The sequence below is a fragment of the Beta vulgaris genome, chromosome 5, assembly GCF_026745355.1.
Source record: "Beta vulgaris subsp. vulgaris cultivar EL10 chromosome 5, EL10.2, whole genome shotgun sequence".
NCBI lineage: Eukaryota > Viridiplantae > Streptophyta > Magnoliopsida > Caryophyllales > Amaranthaceae > Beta > Beta vulgaris.
The window spans coordinates 63,274,672-63,293,384 of NC_079206.1; the positions used below are offsets into that span (position 1 = coordinate 63,274,672).

Sequence of the window (18,713 nt, forward strand, 5' to 3'; positions counted from 1 at the left end):
AATCAATAAATTAATACAAAGACTAGACCTCATCAAATCAGCCCAACCCAGCCCGGCCCAATTTTTTTGCGGGTTTGGCAGATTTTTTGGCCCGTGGCCCGGCCCGATTTTTAAAATTTGGATTGGGCTTTTGCAAGTCAGAAACGACTTTTTAGTCTTTTTTTTTTTGCCCGAAAACCCCGTTCATTTTGGCCTGAAATTTAACTCGGCCCGACCAATGTGGTAATTTTTTTTAGCCGCGGCGCATGATCACCTCCAACAAAGACCATAGAAACAAAACATATCCAAAACTTTTCTTTTAAAGTAGCTAAAAGTTATGTTATTATATCGATACATTTATATATGTATATAGTGTCATGTATCCATCGTATTTATACAAAATCCATTTTTTTCAACTTATTTTGGATTATTTGTACTTAAATGAACTTCATTAGTTCTTATCTTACTTATTTAATCTTATTCGTCATAATCTAAACTTGTCAAACCTTATTTTGTTAGTGTATCAAATTGTATATCTACTTTTTTTTTTTTTTTTTTTTGAGGGGAAAGCCAGCTAGATTAATTCAAAGACAACTTGTCCATGAGTACATAGGGCGCCACCTCCGGGGGGGAGTGGTTTTCCCAAATTTGTTCAACACCAAATGGAACTAGCTTAGCTAAGTGATGGGCTACAAAGTTACCCTCACGTTTAACATGTGACCAAACAAGAGAAGATAGAGAGGAGCAAGAAGCTAAAATATCGTGGAGGGTGATGTCAAGCTCCGAGAGAAACAAAGCATGCTTTGACAACCGCGTTATGACACTTTGGCAATCCGACTCAAGAATCATGTCCCTAACTCCAAATCGAAGACCAAGACGAACACCCATTTGAATAGCCTTGGCTTCGGCCACAACTGGGCTCCAAAATGCCTTAACCCGCCGAGTGGCCGCGAATACAACATCTCCCAGGGAATCGCGCCCCACCACGCCTAAACCAACCCATCCAACATCCGCCAGGCATGCATCAACATTTACTTTCAGCAAACCAAGAGGGGGAGCTCGCCAGACCTTTGCACTAGGCCCGCACGACGCTGCTTTGGTGCAGTAGATACGAGCCGTAAATTTGCCGTATTCATCCACGAGCCGCTGCACACGAGAGACAAGTACATGATTCGGTGTTCGCTTCCCTTGAAAGACCCATAAATTTCTTTCGGACCATATGCACCAAGCCAGATATATGCCACGAGAAAGGGTTGCCTTATCACAATTCTTCCAGCTTTCTACCAAATCACACATCCCAAGATTGGAGGAATTAATACAAAGCTCTTCACACGCCAAGTCCTGCCAAAGCTCGAGCACACGAGGACATTCAAACAAGGCATGGCAGGTGGTTTCACTTGCGCCACAGCCCCAAGGGCACGAATCATCATCAAGAAGGTGCCGAGTTTTTAGAAGAGCACGAGTAGGGAGAGAATTCGTGCAGGATCTCCACAGGAAATGTTTAACTTTGGGGCTAGCATTCATACCCCATACCTCTACCCATGCTTGGTGAAAAGAGTCAAGGTTGCCACCTTTACCTAACATGTATGCTGTTTTCACAGAGTAAATCCCATCTTTTGTGAGTGCCCAAGTTATTTCATCATGGTGCTCAGTAGAACCCAAAGGGATGGCAAGGATACATTTCACATCGCTCTCATCAAAATTTTCCTCGATAAATCCAGTATTCCACTCCATAGTACTAGGAATAATAAGATCACTCACCTTTTGAATGCCAGGAACAGGTGAGCTTAAGATAAATCTCCCTTCATCACCCATCACCCACGGACCTCCAAACTCCAATGTTGTCCCCATTCCCAACACGCCACAGACACCCTTCTTTAATCAACGCCTTCGAACTCCAAATGCTTTTCCATGAGTAGCTACAAGAGTAACCAAGTGAAGAACCAAGGAAATCAGTGGTAGGAAAATACTTTGCTTTCATAACCCGCCCAAAAAGCGAGTGTGGGGCTCGAACTAGTCTCCACGCTTGTCGACCTAGTAAAGCATCATTAAAAACATTGAGATCCTTAAATCCCATACCACCAAAGCATTTAAGAGTGCACATAGAGTCCCAGCTTTTCCAATGAATCTTCCTTTTATTTTCGGAACTCCCCCACCAAAACCTTGCCATGGCCGAATGAATGCGATGAATGATCGAGCTTGGGATTTTATAAACCCCCATAAGATAAGTAGGCATAGCTTGGATGACAGCTTTGAGAAGAACTTCTTTGCCAGCTCTCGAGAGGAGCTTCTCCTTCCACCCTTGGAGTTTCTTCCAAATTCTATCCAGAAGTGAGTCAAAAATTATTCTCTTTGACCGACCGCCCATAGAAGGGATACCAAGGTACTTTTCATGCTTATCAACCTGCCGCATCTTCAGAATTCCAACTAACTCATCCTTCTGCTCGATACTGACTCCTCTGCTAAAAGAAACCTCAGACTTTTCATAATTAATTTTCTGCCCGGATGCTAGCTCATATTGGTTAGAGTATCAACTATAACAGTGCATTCCTGTCTGGTGGCTTTTGTGAAGAGAAGACTATCATCAGCAAAAGAAGATGCGAAATTTCAGGACCGCTCCGGCTAGCGCGAATACCATGAATAAGCTTGTCATGAACCTTCCTCTGAAGCATTCTAGAAAAAGCATCAGCAATCAAGATGAATAAATAGGGGGAAAGAGGATCACCTTGGCGGAGCCCGCGCTCAGGAGTAACAGAACCACAAACTCCTCCATTCACAATGAAAGAGTAAGAAACAGAAGTGACACAGTCCATGATCAGATTCACCCACCGCCCATCAAAACCCATAGTTAGCAGAAGCTTCCGGAGAAAACCCCACTCAACTCTGTCATAAGCCTTGCTCATATCAAGTTTCATAGCAATACTACCCTTTCTACTTCTTGTACGATTCTTCATAGTGTGAAAAATCTCAAGAGCAATCAAAGCATTATCAGTAATGAGACCCCTGGAACAAAGGCACTTGATTTCTGTAACAATATCAGGGAGAAAATCCTTTAACCGAATAACAATTGCTTTTGACACCAGTTTATATAAAACATTACAGAGAGCAATAGGGCGAAATTCAGCAGCACGAGTAGGATGTTTGACTTTGGGAATCAGAGCTACATTGGTATTATTCAGACAGCAAACAGAAGCAGAACCATGTAAAATACTACAGACAAACTTTGTAACATCCTCACCAATAACATGCCAGAAACGCTGATAAAAGATAGCATGCATACCATCAGGCCTGGAGCTTTACAAGGGTGCATCTGTTGAAGGGCAGCAAATATTTCATCTTTTGTAAAAGGCTTCAAGAGAGCCTGATTACATGCATCAGGAATAATAGGGCTAACATACTGCAGGACATCGTCAATGTGTACAGTTGAGGGGTTTGAAGAGGTAAAGATATCTCGAAAATACTCTTCAAAAATACCTTCAATGTTCTCCTCCTTCTCATGCCAGTGCCCGTTTTTATCAAACAAACCTTTCACATAATTCCGTTTCTTCCGTTGTGAAGCTTTATGGTGAAAATAACTCGTGTTTCTGTCACCATCCTTAACTTCAGCAACTCGCGATCGCAGGTACCAATAAGCCTCCTGTTTATCATGCAAATCATCAAGATCTTTTTCAAGCGCAGCGCACTCAATACAACTTGCATCAGTAATGGGAAGTTGTTGGGCTCTAAAAAGCCGTTTCTCCGTGTGTGCAATTTGGTCATGAATCTTCTTGAATTTAACCGAACTCCACCCTGCCAAATCACGAGCCATAGAGGTAAGACGCTGCGGCAGCTCAGCCCCACCGAATGAACCCAAGCATCCTTCACAACACTCTCGCAACCCTCATCTAGTAACCAACAATTTCAAACCGGAACCCACGATTCTTCTTTCTTCGAGTATTATGAGTCTGGGGACGCAACACCATAGCCACATGATCAGATTTATATCTCAAAAGATGGTCAACCACAAAGTCCGAATAAAGATCGAACCAAGAAGCCGAGCACAAGAAGCGATCCAAACGTTCACGGATCCTAGTAGCTGCCGTATTACCCCTCTCCCATGTATACCATGGTCCCACAAAGCCCAAATCACGAAGCATGAGATCATCAACTGTTTCTCGGAAAGCAACCATAGCACGCCTGTTTCTATCAACCCCTCCCTCCTTTTCACCATAGCTCATGATTTCGTTAAAGTCACCACCAATCAATAAAGGTAAGGGAGACTCCTCACAAAGATGCCTAAGCAAACTCCATGTTTTATGTTTGTCCTCCTCCTTTGGCCACCCATATATTCCTACAAACCTCCAAGACATACTACCTGCATCAATGTCACCACATATGTGATTCTGAGAAAAAGAAACAAGAGTAAACTTGACGTCTTCAGTCCAAAATATACAAAGACCTCCAGCCCTCCCTATACTACCAACAGCAAAAGCATTCGCAAAACCCAACCGCTCTTTAAGAGACTCAGCAGCATTCTTTTTTAACATAGTCTCCGACAAAAAAATAATGTCGGGGGCATAAGATACACTCCATCGTCGGAGCTGTCGAACTGACCAAGGGTTGCCCATCCCTCGACAGTTCCAGCACATGGTATTCATAATGATCGGCGGGGTTGGTCATCACCAACCTCCGCCTCAAACATGGAACAGGATTCATGTGGGGATGACAACTTAGTACGTTTCACACCACTAACAATATCACCAGGCTCCATCTCAGCTGATTCAGAAAAACGTTTATTACATGTGTCATCGAAATCTGTGTCCATACATTCACTGTCACCTTTGTCCTCCAAGGCCCCTCTGGCGATTCTTTTCCACTTTTTGGATTTTTTCTGGGGAACAGTAGGCTCAGATTTACTGCTCGAAAAAGTGAAAACATGCCTTTGGTCATTAGTGGGATTGAGATTGGTCCACCTGGTGCAGAAGTAGGAAGAATGGAGGCATTAATTAACGTGGGACCAGGAACATCAATTGATGCCACAAAAGTTTTGTCTCCCTGTTGCCCAACACCATTAATACACGGCACATACTCCAAAGCCACTACATTTTCAACAGCAATAGCCGTCTTTTTTGCAGGCAAAACAGCTTTCGTGGGAGCTAAAGGAGAACCAACAGCAGTGATGGCAGCAGTAGGCTCAAAAGGAAATAAAACTTTCTTGCTTGCTCTGAATTTTCATTCTCCTCAATTTCTTTTTGCCTACCTTTTCGAGGTGTGGCTTTCAACTCCACACTCCAACCCAACTTCTCCTGTTTCTCCTCTTCATCAACAACATGGCAGTTTCGCTCGGAGTGACCCATAATACCGCAGGAAACAGAAAAAAGCAACGTTCATAAGCGAAATCAACCTGAAACTCCCGTCCCCTTTTGTCCTTCAATTTTCGGAATCGACGTAACGGTTTTGTGATGTCCAGCATCACTTTCACTCTCCTATATCTACCAATCCCAAGTACATCTTCTTCCAACTCAATAATGTCCCCCATGTTACCAATGAGGGCTCGAACAACCTCATCAGATCTATAGTTAAAAGGTAAGTTTTTAATGCGAACCCAGAAAGGAGAGTGATTAATTAATACCTGGTCTGGTTGTTCATCACGTCGGCTTCTTTTAAAAGGATGAGCATATTATCAAAGCACCAGGGCCTTCCTTCGAGCACTTTTGCCATATCCTTCCAATGAAAGAATTGGAAAGCATAAAGATTTGGACTGAGAGTTCGGATTACCAGGCCATGGGAGGAGACCAAACACCAGTGATGGTGCGTTTGAACGCATCAACATTATACGCCCGTTCAGTAAGGAGGCGCCCGAAAAGAACGAGAGACAATTTATTCTCCACGTTAGGGTTTATATCTACTTTGGTTTAATGTTCAACACTAACCTAGATTCTCTTGAGCCACTAAAAAGGAAGAGGATAGCATCATTTTTTTTTCCATCAAGTACATTACAAAACTCAAAACGTAAATCGTGGTTTCAGATCAATACACAACATGATTCTTTTTCGAAAGAGCAAAAGTGTAAAACATCCAATGTGATCAAGTGACAACACCAAAAGAGTAAAGCAATTCTGTCATGTTTCACTACCCCAAAAAAAAAACAAGTACTTCACTTTATTTTACAAAACTTGCATTTATTTACCACCCTCAAATCTTCTCTCAAGCAAAAAAAAAATCGTGACTATCCAAATCAAAACACAAAAACTGCATATGTTCAACAGCTAAAAATCACTCTCCAATCAAATATGTATCAAATCAAATCAAATACTTCACCCATTTCATAATACTCGCTACACTTTCTATTGTGGAAAGTTTTACATTACTTAGCTATAATTTTTTTTTGGACAAAAAACTCTTCTCTTTCATTTTCCCTTTTCTTTTTACTCTCTATTTCTCTTTTCTCCAAAAATTACCTAAGAATCCGTAAATTGAGAAGTATAGCAAATAAAATGAAACGGAGGAAGTATACAACAATTTCGTAAATCCATCAAATCCTCACTATATCAAAGGACAACCCAAATCAAATAGTGAAATTATAATGTTCAGAAAGTGGTTCAAAATATGCAGCAATTTCAATAGCAGAAGACAATGGGTGCAGAAGACTAAAAGAACCACCCCATCAATCACACACAACAAAATCCGGTGTGGGGACCACAATTTCAACTTAATTTATGCTAAAAACAACCAACCACAAACGCGCGTGACTATTTTAGCAGAGACACGTTTCGCACATTCATTAGCTGCCGTACACCTTCCCATACTATTTTCTCTGCTTCTTCCCCATACATTAGAAAAAGGCATAGTCACGCTCATTCGAATAATAGGACAAAAACAAAATTCGTATGCCACTTTAATATTTTAATTTCAAAATTATTCTCCCAAAATAAAGCTTTACCAGTCACCGAAGCTTTGATTGTTTATTAATCAGAAATAAATATCCATTATAACTGCCAAACCAATAAACCACATATTATAATAATTAATACGCCCTTCGTTTCATATTACTCGCGATACATCTCAATTTACGGACTCTTAGACAATTTTTTGAAGGAGAAAAAGATGGAAAAATAGATAGTAGAAATAGAGAGTTTATTACCCAAACAAAATATAGTAAGTAATGAAGTAAGTTATGAAGTAATGTGAAACTTTAACCATCAAAAGTGTAGCGAATATTATGAAACAGATAGAAAAATCACATAAATAATGTTATCCAATAAGAAAGAAAAAGACAAAGGCAAATATACCGGAAAACTTTACTAATTACTCCATTAAAGAAAGGTTAAGAAACCGCCAGCTGCCGAGTGTTTAATTAACAAGAGTAATCCTCAACAAAAAAGTGGTTCAAAATTCAAAATCATTTTTTAGCCCTCTCTCATTAACTAAAAGACAACAAACAGAGATAGTTGTAATCATAAAGCTATCAACACTACTACCACCAGCCAGCCAGCACCTAGAAGACAACTGTTCATCATCTACTACTTCTTTAGTGCTAATTAATTGCTACTACTAATATTACTGAGATTCTTCTAAATCATCAAACAGGAATTTTAAATCAGCAGTGATTAAAGATCAAACGGTGATTTAGGCCTCCACGTCAGCAGGCTTCTTAGCAACAGAAGAAATCATCCAAAGGTAGCCGTATGGGTCTTTGAGTTTACCAACGCGTCCAGAACCTTCGACTTCAGATACTTCACCTTCAGCTACAGCTCCGGCAGCAATAGCTTTGGAAATCGCAGCGTCGAGGTCTTCGGTCTCCAAAATGAATGCACAGCCAGATCCTTCAGTTTTCACCCTAAGAAATTGAAGGAGAGTTGATTATTGAGTAGTTAGATATTATGATATTTTATTTGTACGGAAAAACGTGTAAGAGAGAGAAAATATGAAAGAGGAAATAAACAGATCTGGAGGTACACAACAAAGAGAAGTAAAATACGGTTGAATACGACGATGAAGAAAATCGAGACATGTATGTAGGAGAAAAAAGAAAAGGAAAACGATATCAAATATCAAAGAGAAAAAAAAAAGTTGAAACGTCGCACTCTGACACGATTTTCTCATAATTTCGAACATAAAATCCGAAGAAAATCCTTTTTTCATACAAAGCAGGAAAAACAAAAACATCGGAACAGCGCATAATATACGTTAAATTTTGGAAAAAATAAATAATAGTCTGAATGATTATTTATCTACAAACGAATTGTTGCAAGGAAAAGCACAAATCTAGAAATTCAAGGTCGAAATACAAAAAATAAATACGAAACAAGACGATTATAGAGTCAAGATACAAAATCACTCACAACAACATGCAGAAGTCTAAAATGGATTTAAGAGTCCAAATATCACAACAAACATCCATAAATAGAGAATATAAGCATTTCACACAAACAAATAAACGAAATGAAAAGAACATTTGTTCAACAAACGAAGTCAAACACTATAATTATCATTTAATCATGCATCAGTCTAAAATCACAAGAAAAATCCACAAAAATACAAGAAAAACAGTACAAATACAGAGAGAAAGAGAGAGAGAGAGAGGAAGCTTACTGAGCAGCATCATCAGGAAGGTCAGAGACAGAGAAAACCGAGGAACCGAGCTTAAGATCAGCAGAAAGAACAAGAGGAAGTTCTTGCTCAGCCTTCCTCTTAGAGTGCATAGTACGGCTAACTTCCTCAGCGCCAAAAGCAGACTTGTAAAACTGAACAGCATCAGAAGCCTTAGGAGCCTGAACAAGAAGTTGTGGCTTAAACGCCGAGAAAACAACGGCAGTAGCAGCAGCAACACCGTTCTCAGCTCCGTTTTGAACTTCTTGAGTCATCTCTGATTGTTTGTGAAGAAAATGAAACGATAAAACCCTAACCCTAGGAGAGAGAAAGTAGAGAGAAGGAAGAGGAAGACGAAAATGGGGAGAAAGAGTGAAATTGGAAATGGATAAACGAGAGAAGTGAGGGCCAACTGTGGGTTGGTATATATAGAAGCGGGGAAGCGGAAACGTTTGCTTCTTCAGGAATTTATGCGGGTATTTTATAAGTTTATTACTTTACCCCTTATTTTATGCTGATTTTACAGATTTTACCACTGAGAGTTTAAAAATTAAAATTTTTCTGGTGCTGTAATTTATTGTAGGTAACCTACCCCTATGGCTTCTTTCTCCGGCATGGCCTCATTGGGGCCCACCTTTTGCAAACGGCTAGTTTTGATGATTCATTAATGGACTGTTGGAGTGGTATTTCCTTCGGCCCATCGAGCCCAAACTAAATGAGTTGAGATGGTCTTCAAATAAAACAAACTAATCTTCTAAGTTATATACACGCGATATGTGCGTCGATAGTTTCGGTCTATTCTTAATTAATTTTAGAAGTGCAATTTGTAATAATTATTATTATACAAATTACTGTAATTTATAAGATTTTTAGAAATTGAGATAAACATTTAGATGTAAAGTTTTGTAGTCAAATTAAATTTGTATTTTTTTTATTGAGTAACCATTTTTCTCATTATGTCAAGTTATTTTGTTAATGCTTATTTAGTTTATTATCTTGAAATTTTTACCCATCATTAAATTAGGAAAGGTCAAAATTATACAAAATTTGAATATGTAATTAAGTATATATATTTAACTAAGGATAAAAAAGACATTTTATTAAAGACATCATAGCTCCCCTTAACTTATATAATAAAGATATGGTTATGAATAGAATTGTAAAATTACTTAACATGATTTATTTGGTGATTAACAAGTTTTAGTAGATAGTGCTAACAACGTAAAACTTGCATCAATTATGAAGTATCATCTCAGAAAATGATTGTATGATACTATCATTTTATATGATTTTACAATGGTACACTACTAAATTAGCACTCATTGTTGAACGGACAACAAATTTGGAGCCGAACTTGTGAGCATTAAACTCATTACATATGAACATAAAATAACCCAACTCATTAGTAAGCTCTATCCATTTGCAACTACACTTTTATATCATTGGATCACCTCTAACTTGTTAGGCTTGAGCCAACAACATACTTCTACTGTTTATTTTACATGTTAAACTTTGATATTTTATATTATTTAGAATTTTTACTTTGATCATCGTTTGTGATTTATACGTGAATAAAAACATAATCACGTGTAATCTTGTTAGATTCGTCTTAATATGTATTTTTTAGTTTTATAAATTTAAATATAAAATTAAAGATATATATATAGTCAAAATTTTGCATTGACATATATAAAAAGTGAAAGTGTAACAGGTAAAAATGGAGGAAGTATAAGTAATTTTCTATTGTGAAAAAAAAAATCATAAATTACACATGTGATGCCGTCTTAGCTCAGCTGGTAGAGCGCATGGCTTTTAACCATGTGGTCGTGGGTTCGATTCCCACAGACGGCGTTTTCATATATTCTTTTTTCCTTTCAAAACCTCCCAAAACCCCTTCCATTATCCATCATCTCCTTCTCTTATCTCTTTCTCCTCAAATTAATTCTTTCACTTTCAGCAATGGCATCCTTACTAAACCCATCATTTTCACTCCCAAATTCTCTCTCCTCACCTTCAATACTTCTCTCACTCTCACACCCTTCCTTAAAATTTCACCCACAAACCAAACAACCCCTTAAGAAAAGAGCTAATTTTCTCTCTCTTTGCACCAGCTATGAAGTGGGTGGTGGGTACCCAGATTCTGAAAATGCAGTGAGAGATAAAACATCACATGATAAATTCAACCAAAAATTAGAGAGTTCTGAATATGATGCTATTCTCAAAGGTGGAGATCAAGTTACTTCTGTTCTTCAAGAAATGATCACCCTTGTGAGCCCTTTATTTCCCTTTTTACCCTTCTGTTACATACTTAAATATCTGCTCATTTTTAGATATTTTATATTCTACACATTTTTCTTTTTTCTTTGTGTTTTTGACTGAAAGTTTTGATTTTTGTGTATGTGATGATTTTATAAGGTTTTGTTTTGTTTGGAATTTAGGAATTGGTTATTTGGTTATTGGTTGAGTGAGAAATATTGCCTAATTGTTCTGGTGCTAATTCATGTCATAGGATTTTTGTTTTTATGATAATGTTTGTTGCTTAAACCCTAAACCCTAAACCTTGAACTCGGGTTTTTGTATGAATTTATGATGATGAAAGAAATTAACAAATTATGGCATAGTTAAGCTGTGAATTGTGATGAGGGATTGAATTGTTGTTTGTGCACTGATTTTGGAATTTGGTATTGTTGAGAAAATGAGGAGTTCTGCCTGTCCCTATTAGTTATAATAGCTTGACCTAGGTGATTGGCATATTGCAAGAGGCGCAATCGTGTAACTCCTAAACTTTGAAGATGGCTTCAATCCGTGATTGATAGTAGAATGTTGTGATTACTTAGAATTGCTGCCTTGCTGCATAAAGCAGTTGTCGGCTATAATGGTCAAAAGGTAATGTAATAGAACTGAAATTGTACAGATCTTAATTGTCATGAGCAGTAAGTAATAAGTATCAACCGCACTCATGTCAGCTTCCAATCCCTTCATTCTGACTGGGGTACTCCTGTTTGTACGACATAGTTTTTGTGTGTGAGAACTGAGAATAATCGATGATCTGGCTGAAAATGAACTGCCAAAGTGTCCATACGCCATACATGTGTCGAGGTCTCGAGGATTTGACGTAGGTACTTGAGGTAAACTGATGAGTATGAGTGATAGAGTCACTTAGTTTAAGGGTATGATAATGCATCTAGTTGATGAGGGCTAGAATTTGAGTTCTGATATGCCCAGGTCTCGGAATGCAGATTCAAAATAATGCATCAACTGATCAAAATACTTAACTTTGAGTAAATCAAATTTTTGGTGTGTGGCTATTTTGTTTATCCCCATGCTGACTAGCATTTCATATTGGTACAGCTCGAGGATATGAACATGGATGAAGCATCCGAAGAAGTTGCTGTGCAGTTGGCTGCACAAGGAGTTATCGGGAAGAGAGTTGATGAGATGGAATCTGGATTCATGATGGCTCTGGATTACATGATTCAAACAGCTGAAAAGGACCAGGATGATAAGGTATATGGATAAGATGTATTCCCCTTCATGTATGTATCATGTTTGTTATAGCTTTTCTTGTTGGACCATTATATCCAATATATGGAGCGTTTTGTTTGTCTAGTAGATAAGAAATGTGATGCATAATGAAAACATATTGTGCTACCTCTTCACTCCCCAAGGGGACAAATTGGTAATAAGTAGCGCATTATATCTATTTGCTAAAATTTCAGTTGTTGCTTGTCAGCGTAAGTCGCTTCTGGAGGTAATCAAGGAGACAGTATTATCCCATCTCACGAAGAAATGCCCACCACATGTAAGAATGATTTCTTAGCCTGTGCTCTCGATAATACTTTATGGTGATTGTCTTCATGTATGTGCATTTTACAAGCATTGCTTTGATATCTAGGTACAAGTGATTGGACTGCTTTGTAGAACTCCAAAGAAGGAGAGCAGACATGAGCTGCTACGTCGAGTTGCTGCTGGAGGTGGAGAATTTAAGGGTGTCGATGGCACAAAAATTCACCTTCCTGGTGCTAATCTTCTTGACATATCAAATCAGGCTGATGACTTGTTGGTGGTAAGATGCTTTGCATAGGCCATACATTTTTTTTCTTCTTAATTTCATGAGTCAACTATTCAACTTAGCTGTAGAATATGGGTTTGAGACTTGAGTTTATATTGCTAATAGTTTTCCATATTAATTTCAATCAGCAATATGTAGATGATTTACCCAGTTGTATTATGCAGTTATGCTGACAATCCAAATGTGCTGTCCCTTTGTTTGTATTTATAGAGAATCTTTGTGACTTTGTTGGGTAGCTAATATAACTACGCTTAATTCATATGCTGTCAAACATTTGCCCCATGTACTCTATGTTGTCCCACGTACATGTTGCATTGTTGCTTACCAGTGTTAATGCAACTCTGCAAGCAACATCAACATGTATCATATATTCTTTTCTATAGTACAAAGAGTAGGAGCTAGAGCTGTGGAGATCCTGAGATGTTCACGCTGGAGAAACAAACATTTTATCTATCTAGAGCTTGTTTATCATCTAACAACTTTTGAGTTTTTACACTCTAAAAGCTAGAAACAAGTGTTTGCAAACCTGTAAAAGTAATATCTAGTTTTCTATTGTAAGCTTTCCTTATTAACATGAATAGTGTTAGCATGATTTATTTTAAGTTCATTATGCATGTATGTCGTACAAACTTTTAAAATCTCAAGCCGAAGCTAAGGTCCTCAACAAGTGATTTCGTGTCAATGGTGAACCTGAAAGATCAGCACCCAGTAACACAAGTGAAAGAGCCAGATTTTATGTCTTAGAGTAAATCAAACTTTTAAACCTTTAATATATACTAACCTGTGCCTTGTTGGCACTTTATCCATGATGCATAAGCAGCTAAAAACCTTTACAGCTAGAATTGATCTGGCCTTTGCCTGTAGTAGTTAATTAGTTATCACAGTTAAGAGTAACCAAAATAATGGAGGTTCTTTGACTAACAAGGGATACATGCATTTGGTTCTTTGAATAGCTGATAAAATGGTATATTTCTCTCATGTTCTTTCATTACGATAAAGAGTTCGCACGCATCTCCCTAAGCCGTCTTTTCCTTTTCCTCCCCATTCATTATTGTTCTGGCAAACCTTCTTTTTACAAATGAGCTATGACTTTTCTGGCTGGATAAGATAAACAAATATAGAGCAAAAAATTGTTATCTGGTAACAATTTTTTTTACAAATGAGCTGTGACTTTTCTGGCTGGATAAGATAAACAAATATAGAGCAAAAAATTGCTTTTGAAACAAGTGAATACAAGAGGTTGCCCATTCACTCTGTTTTTCTTACCCCAATTCAGCTATGTATTATCATCTACCTTTCCTTATAGTGCCATGAAGAAAATTGATTAAGGGAAAAAAATGACTTCAGATGCAAAATTCTCCTGCCCGCGAAAAAAAGAGAGGGTATATTATATATTACTCCCTCTCTGTATCATTGACCATGCAGAGCAGATTTGTGCTACTTTCAGTTCTCTCATGCAAGGTCATTAGTGCTTATTTGACAAAAGATATTTTTAGCAAGACCATTAATGGTTATGTTACTCACTAAAGTAACTTTGCCAGACAATGGAAACTCGGCCAGTTATTCCTGACAGAAAGCTTCTTGCTAGGCTTGTCTTAATCAGAGAAGAAGCTCGAAATATGATGGGAGGAGGAATTCTTGACGAAAGAAATGATCGTGGCTTCAGTACTCTCCCTGAATCAGAGGTTTGACTGATTTCTGGCAAATTATTATAATATATCAATGGCACTGTTAGTCTCTTTCCCATATACTCTATTACTCTTGTCATATCTTGTGGTATCCTTTAGGCTTTATCAACATGCAAAAGTATATGATCTCCAACTTGTTTTCTCTTCTTTTTATGATCATAATTTTTTATGAATTTAAATGAAACCTTCTGTGCTGCAGGTCAATTATCTGACCAAGCTAGTTGCATTAAAACCTGGTAAAACGGTCCAAGAGATGATAAAAAATGTAATGCTAGGCAGGGATGAAGGTGCAGATGATCCCAGCACTGACAAAGAAGGCAGTACTCGTGGTCCTCGTGGAGTTGTAGGAAGAGTAAGTATGGTTTTGATAGAGTTGATTTCATTGTCTATATCAGTATGTTGACATCCTATATTCGTATAATCTTTCTAGGAAAGTCAAACTGGGCTTAAACCGCTTCCAGTGCGTCCTGGAATGTTTCTCGAGACCGTATCCAAGGTATAAATGATAGATTGCTCATATATGTGATCCCCTACATCACCATTGAGATCTAAGAAGAACTATTTCTGGCATAAATTGATGATAGATAGATGGTACTAACTACTAACCCACCTTACCTCTTTTCTACAGGTACTGGGAGGAATTTATGCTGGAAATGTCCCAGGCATCACTGCACAGCACCTAGAATGGGTAATGTGCCTTTCCCTTTCGTTGTCTTCATGTTGGCTGTTGCATCAAGATGTTAGAAGATGTTATTCATTACAAAGTATCTGATTACTAACAATTTTTCTTATTAAGTTTTCCAAATGATTATGATGGGTTACTCAGCTCACTTGTCAAACCACAGACGGATTTGACTTCCCCCTCCCTGTCTTAAAGTTAAAATTCTGTGAATTTCTCACTTGATTTTATGTTAAATATATCTCTTTCACATTTAGGCTCAATTTGGTCTGGACAGAAAACAGTTCCGATTGAATATAGTTTCTATAAAAAACAAATTTTCAAGGGAACACAATTACAAACTGAAACAGTGGGGAAAGGATTTATGGGATCTGATAAGAGAAAGAGGAAGGTGAATAATAGGGAGGAAATTGCGGTCTTGAGGAATATGATTTCCAATTTTGAGGGAACTATTTTTCACTCTTTATATACCAGGAAAATATTTTCCTCCCAACCAATCACTATCTCACATATCTACTTACTACTTATAACTTACGTATCCCCTTTTGGTGGTGTGGCTATAAATCTTGGCTTACTTCTTGTGGCCGTTCATGCATCAGGTGCACCAGAAAACACTTCAAGTACTTGAAGAAATAGCATTTTGAGCTTCTTTTGTTGCTGCAGTTGAGGTTCTTCAGCTTGACGTCAATTTTGTTCCGTCTTGATACTGGTAAAAGTTTAGGACATTCAGAGGCTCAAACCTGTATATAGTTCAGCACAAGCATAGGCCTAAGCATGGACTTCGGTAATTAAGCACCTTTCCACAGACCATGAGCTCCATAGATTAGTCGGGTAGATATATATATATATATATATATAGGTGTATTAACACAGTGTATATAATCATATGAACTCAGGGAGCCGGATTTTGTATACCACTTGTATTAGTTGTATACATTTTCTCAGTTATCTGATCATGGCAGATATGTCCTAGAGAAGAAAAAAGTTCTTTATCAGTGCATTGTCTGTGTTTTCTGTAAGTTTTTAAGATGTGTTTAGAGAGTTAAGAAGCAAGCGAAGCTTAATATTCAAGGAAAACATTCTGATAAGAATATTGATGGAAGAGGATGAGTTTTGCTACAGAATGCATGGAAATCGCAAGTCCAATGGAAGAAGAGCAGCAGTACACTTCTGGATTATGTTGACAGTATAATCGTAGTTTCGCTATTCTTTCGGTCGGATAATATTAGTGCAACTGTGCAAGTTTGGTGGGCGGCTTTTTTTAAAAGTGGATAAGTTAATTAGTAGTAAATTATACTTCTTTTAATCAAATTATCATAGAATTATATTTTATTTATATGCTTTCACCTTTAATTATTACGAACTAAACTATTTTTCTATAAATAAAAAGCTTGATGCTCACATTGAGTAAAAATAGAATAACAACACTAGTGGTTATTGCTTCATAAAAAACACTAGTGGTTATTGCTTCATAAAAAACACTAGTGGTTATTGCTTCATAAAAAACACTAGTGGTTATATATATTTTGTCTATTTTCTTCCTTTTTAGCTTAAGCATGTAGGCTACAATCAAATTAAACATACATTTGCGCATATTGCTTATACTGCGGAATAATAGTTTACTTCGATTTCATCTATAGACTGTCTTATACTTTTCATGTGGTTTTTTCGGAGATATTAGGAGAATTCAATAGTTTATATTTTCTTTAATTGCCTTATTAAGTTATATTTAACCCCCTAAACATTTTTTTTATTCATGAGTCACGAAGGCAATACAAAGTACAAAGAAGGGGAAGGGGGATTCAAACATGTGACCTATCGTTCACGGCACCTCAATCTTAACCGCTAGACCAAGACATCCTTAGTCTACCCCCTAAACATATGGTAGCTCTATATTTTCTACTTGCATTGCTATTGTTATTCAAGTGACAATCACTTATCATATATAATATTAAAGGAAGAAAAATTCTGCCTACGTGTCAAGCCACCATTATTCAAAGCCTCACATTGCTCCTCGATTTCTCCTTTAGATTTCATCAATCTGCCACGTGTCATTAGCCTTAAGATCTCTCATTTTCAGCTCATAATTTTAGGCGTAATTGAATTCCTTTTATCCATGATTCTAGCATTTTAGGCAACAAATCAATTAGATGTGAGGATTTTAAAATTAAATCAATTACTTGCCACATAAGTGCAACCTTTAAGGAAATAAAATCAATTATATCCCTTAACACACTGGTCATAAGCCAGTTTTAAAAATATATATATTAATTACACGATATGATAATAAAAAATTAAATCATGAGCTAATATTCAACCATGATTTTAAGAGAAACATCCTAAAATCTTAAATTTATAAAATATTCCCCCGTATTTTAATGTGTTTTTTATTTCATTTACGTACCTATTTATAGATGTATATATCACGATTAAAAAGATTGTTTAAAATGTTGTAAAAAATGATTTGTATATATCATGAAATATAATTTTATATTTTATATTATTTCAACCTTAAATGCATGAAATCTGATTATTATGGATTTAATAAATTTGGAACAAAAACAACTACTTAAAAAAAACAATTTCCGTGCATTATGCACAAGTCCAAATCATATCTCACACGTATAACTTCTTGCCATAAAGTAGAAGGGACAGGCGAAAAAAATAGAAAATACAGAAAGATTATTTTGTTGGGAAAAAATTATAGTACGAAGTGACATGTGTTTCTTGTGTAACTTATAGTAATATAAATAGATCGTAATCTACATAAATATATGACTTTACACAAGATACCATGAAGTACAAAAACAACTATTAGATGTAATTAAGTATACCTAAAATAGTATTGAACTTCAAACATATTGAAAAAAAAAAAATTATGCGTACAATAATCTACAAGGGTCTAAAGTAATATGTTCAAAATGTAATTTTTCGACAAGTTAAAACTAATTGTTTCCAACTATTATATCTAGATGAATAATAAAATTTATTGGTAAAAGCGGTAACTTTTAATCTTAAATGGATCACTTCTAGATTGAGAAAACTGATGTATTTGTGACAAAAAGTTACCCTCAAGTAACAATAACTTAGGGTCTGTTCTCTTCGGCATAAAACAGCTGGACTGAACTGGACTGAACTGAACTGAACTAATCTGAACTGAACTGATCTGAACTGAACTGAATTGAACTGAACTGAATTGAACTGAACTGGACTGAAATGAATAGTGATATGTGAGAGTAAAAATATTGTCAAGAGCTGAACTGAACTAAACTGAACTGATCTGAACTGAACTGATCTGAACTGAATTGAACTGAATTGAACCGAACTGAAAATAAGCTGGGGAGAACAGACCCTTACTGTATATTTGTGGTACTAAAGAATTTGTATAAATAAAAAAGTCAATCGATATTTTTTTTTAGTTTTCTAATCAATAAAAAACTTCCCGTGCATTTTATCATGACATTAGTTACATCAATCACTGAACACACGGGTCATAAGTCGGTTTTAAAATATATTTTTAATTACACGATATTATTATAATAAATGAGCTACTATTCAACCATGATTTTATGAGAAACATCCTAAAATCTTTAATTTATAAAATATTACCCCGAGGTGGAGTGTTGGAGTATTTTTATTGATCGGTCATATGGGCCCGGGTTGGACATCCAATTGCTTTGATTTGAATTATCCGGAGGATACCTTATACTTAAGATGTAAAAAG

The 18,713-nt window shown here is 36.7% G+C and overlaps 4 protein-coding genes and 1 non-coding gene across 6 annotated transcripts; 2 read left to right on the plus strand and 3 right to left on the minus strand.

The window, feature by feature from the left end:
* Positions 1 to 558: 558 nt before the first annotated feature.
* Positions 559 to 1,713, minus strand: LOC130591482 (uncharacterized). Its single transcript, XM_057394816.1, has one exon. It carries the CDS (start codon positions 1,711 to 1,713, stop codon positions 559 to 561), a length of 1,155 nt encoding a protein of 384 aa, XP_057250799.1.
* Positions 1,714 to 3,863: 2,150 nt separating this feature from the next.
* Positions 3,864 to 4,505, minus strand: LOC130591483 (uncharacterized). The gene has a single exon (XM_057394817.1). It carries the CDS (start codon positions 4,503 to 4,505, stop codon positions 3,864 to 3,866), a length of 642 nt encoding a protein of 213 aa, XP_057250800.1.
* Positions 4,506 to 7,247: 2,742 nt separating this feature from the next.
* On the minus strand, positions 7,248 to 8,944 carry LOC104894423 (hypothetical protein). The gene is made up of 2 exons (XM_010680646.4): positions 8,554 to 8,944; positions 7,248 to 7,798 (listed from the first exon to the last, which is right to left on the minus strand). The coding sequence occupies exons 1-2, from the start codon at positions 8,823 to 8,825 to the stop codon at positions 7,588 to 7,590; spliced, it is 483 nt and encodes a 160-aa protein (XP_010678948.2). The 5' UTR covers positions 8,826 to 8,944; the 3' UTR covers positions 7,248 to 7,587.
* Positions 8,945 to 10,328: 1,384 nt separating this feature from the next.
* TRNAK-UUU (transfer RNA lysine (anticodon UUU)) lies at positions 10,329 to 10,401 on the plus strand. The gene has a single exon. It is a non-coding gene; the product is annotated as a tRNA-Lys (tRNA).
* Positions 10,402 to 10,406: 5 nt separating this feature from the next.
* Positions 10,407 to 15,984, plus strand: LOC104894424 (hypothetical protein). Of its 2 annotated transcripts, XM_010680647.4 has the most exons (9): positions 10,412 to 10,818; positions 11,902 to 12,057; positions 12,284 to 12,352; positions 12,446 to 12,616; positions 14,164 to 14,307; positions 14,510 to 14,662; positions 14,741 to 14,806; positions 14,939 to 14,998; positions 15,589 to 15,984. In XM_010680647.4, the coding sequence occupies exons 1-9, from the start codon at positions 10,510 to 10,512 to the stop codon at positions 15,631 to 15,633; spliced, it is 1,173 nt and encodes a 390-aa protein (XP_010678949.2). In that variant the 5' UTR covers positions 10,412 to 10,509; the 3' UTR covers positions 15,634 to 15,984. The 2 variants fall into 2 exon arrangements, with proteins under 2 accessions (XP_057251263.1, XP_010678949.2); XM_057395280.1 differs by lacking the exon at positions 14,164 to 14,307 and having other exon boundaries at positions 10,407 to 10,818.
* Positions 15,985 to 18,713: the final 2,729 nt, after the last annotated feature.